The 2,620-nt window shown below is 37.3% G+C and overlaps 1 protein-coding gene across 1 annotated transcript; it reads left to right on the top strand.

Moving 5' to 3' along the window:
- The first annotated feature begins 574 nt into the window (after positions 1-574).
- LOC112505436 (protein FIZZY-RELATED 2-like) lies at positions 575-2,564 on the top strand. Its single transcript, XM_025109344.1, has 4 exons — positions 575-1,308; positions 1,415-1,477; positions 1,609-1,803; positions 2,166-2,564. The coding sequence occupies exons 1-4, from the start codon at positions 1,165-1,167 to the stop codon at positions 2,367-2,369; spliced, it is 606 nt and encodes a 201-aa protein (XP_024965112.1). The 5' UTR covers positions 575-1,164; the 3' UTR covers positions 2,370-2,564.
- Positions 2,565-2,620: the final 56 nt, after the last annotated feature.

Raw genomic sequence — 2,620 nt, 5'->3', positions numbered from 1 at the left:
CTCCGGCCACCGTCCTCCGTCCACCGTCCTCCGGCCTCCGTCCACCGTCCTCCGGTGATACCATTGTGATACCTAAAAATATTGGCTCTAGTAAACAAAAGATACAGTGTGATACCCACACATATATAAGATGCATTGTGATACCACTGTGTTGCATCTCCGATGGACCACACAAACGACCTCAATGTGATACCCAAGCACATATATGATGCATTGTGATACCATTGTGGTATCACCGGAGGACGGTGGCCGAAGAGAGAAGAGAGGAGAGTTTTAAAATACCAAAAATGTCCTTGCATTAAAATTTTAATTCAAAATTACCAAAATTATAAATTTCCTAATTTATCTATTAATTTGTGGTTAAGATTGGATTTCACGGTTATCACAAACTAATTAGTTCTCATTTGATTAGGCCCCTATATATATATATATATATATATATATATATATAGTTGATGATCTTTCATGGCGAAAACAAAGAAAATGGCTAAGAGTAGAGATAAGGATAGGACGTATGATGGGTAACAACTAAGCGATTGATAAACACTAACTATATTTTTGGTAAAGGTTAAGGTACCAGATTGGAAACATCAAACATGTAGTTCAAATCACTAATAGTAACGTTGGTTAAAGTAAGTATGAACTCCATGAAATGAAAAACTAAGGAACACCGTGGTAACTGTTCATCTAAACGATATACACATGTGCATACAAGTAATTGAAGCTGTTTCTTGGTTTCTGTGTGCATATCGGACAAATTATCTGTATGCACGTGTCCATACTGTACAAATGAATGGTTACCGTGGTGTTCCTCAGTTTTTCATTTTTTTGCGGTTTTCCTTTGAACTTGACCCTACATATATATATAGTTGATGATCTTTCATGGCAAAAACAAAGAAAATGGCTAAGAGTAGAGATAAGGATAGGAAATATAATGGGTAACGACTAAACGATTGATAAACACTAACTACACTTTTTGTAAATGTTAAGGTACCAGATTGGGAACATCAGACCTGTTGTTCAAATCACTAATAGTAATGTGCGAGTGAAAAACTATAAAAGCAACAACGAAAATGATCATGGAGTTCATAGTTACTTTAACTAACGTTCTTGCATTTCTCAATTCAGATTTGGGATGCCGCTCGTTGCAAGAGAGTAAGAACTATGGAAGGACATAGATTACGTGTTGGCGCACTAGCTTGGAATTCATCTATATTGTCTTCAGGAAGTCGAGATAAAAGTATTCTTCAGCGAGATCCTCGTGCACAAGAAGATTTTGTTAGTAAGCTAAGTGGGCATAAATCAGAGGTAAGATATTTCTAAACTCGAATTTATATGTTATCAGTTAATATATATCAATCTATACACTATCTATAGGTCTTTCATATCTCAAATATTCACATGTGAATTGTAGGTCTGCGGACTTAAATGGTCCTACGATAATCGTGAATTAGCATCAGGTGGAAATGATAACAAGGTACGTAATTAGTTTACATACCGAAACCAAACAAACTCAGTATATTCCACTTGTCTATGTTATTCTTGTTCTAGCTTGATAATGTGCTTTCCCCTGTTGTAACTTTTTTCCCTTTTTCTGTCTCTATGTAGCTTTTTGTTTGGAACCAACATTCGACACAACCTATCCTGAAATATTGTGAGCATACAGCTGCCGTGAAAGCAATTGCGTGGTCCCCACATCTCCACGGACTCCTGGCTTCTGGCGGAGGTACTGCAGACCGATGTATCCGTTTTTGGAACACAACCACCAATTCTCACCTGAGCTGCATGGATACTGGTAGCCAGGTAACATCCTTAAAAATTGCTAACTTTCCCTTTTTGGGATTTCTCGTGAAGATTGCTAATTTGCTAAAACTAGAAGTCTCAAATCTTGTCACCGATATAACAACCTGTCCATCCATGAAAATTGTAAACTTTCCCTTTCGGGATTTCTCATGAAGATTGCTACTTAAATTGCGCATCAAGTCTTTAACTTTGTAATTTCCGACAGGGGTAGTAACTTGTTTCATAAACGATAAGTATTGGAAGAAGTTACGAACAATCAGTGATTTTGATGTTGGTCTCAAGATATGTGTTTTGTCATTATTGAAGGGCAGTTTAGGCATTTAAAAAACAGATTACTAACTCCTCGTGCTGTACCATGGCAGGTATGCAATCTTGTATGGTCAAAGAATGTCAATGAACTTGTGAGCACCCATGGATACTCCCAAAATCAGATTATTGTTTGGAGATACCCTACCATGTCAAAGGTAACGTTTTCTATAATGGGTTATGATCATTCGTTCTGCAATGTCAGAAAACGATTACAGTTGACCAATTTGACAAATATTTGTTCCAAATTTGACCAATAAGTTGGTGCCAGATGGCTCATGTGTATTGACCGACTCATAAAGATCTCAGAACAGTTTTATAGAATCTTTAATTGGAGAACAAAGATAAATATGTTTGTCAAATTGGTCAACGTTATGTCTTCACGTAAAAAGCCGTTTTACTCTTTGGGATAGAGGATAGGTCTGGGCTATACATGCCTTCTCCCATACCCTACTTTCGAGTGGACATACCGAGGTTAAACCAAACCAACGTATATCCTTCCCGGGGGCGG

Source organism: Cynara cardunculus, unplaced genomic scaffold, assembly GCF_001531365.2.
Source record: "Cynara cardunculus var. scolymus isolate 2C unplaced genomic scaffold, CcrdV1 Un_Scaffold_10933, whole genome shotgun sequence".
Classification (NCBI taxonomy): domain Eukaryota; kingdom Viridiplantae; phylum Streptophyta; class Magnoliopsida; order Asterales; family Asteraceae; genus Cynara; species Cynara cardunculus.
This window is presented reverse-complemented; position numbering and strand designations above follow the sequence as displayed.

Bases quoted from the DNA above. Each gene is read 5' to 3' on its own strand.
- LOC112505436 (XM_025109344.1), top strand. From the start codon at position 1,165: ATGGAAGGACATAGATTACGTGTTGGCGCACTAGCTTGGAATTCATCT. The intron at 1,478-1,608 runs GTACGTAATTAG...GTCTCTATGTAG, and splicing joins CAGGTGGAAATGATAACAAG to CTTTTTGTTTGGAACCAACA. The intron at 1,804-2,165 runs GTAACATCCTTA...GTACCATGGCAG, and splicing joins GCATGGATACTGGTAGCCAG to GTATGCAATCTTGTATGGTC.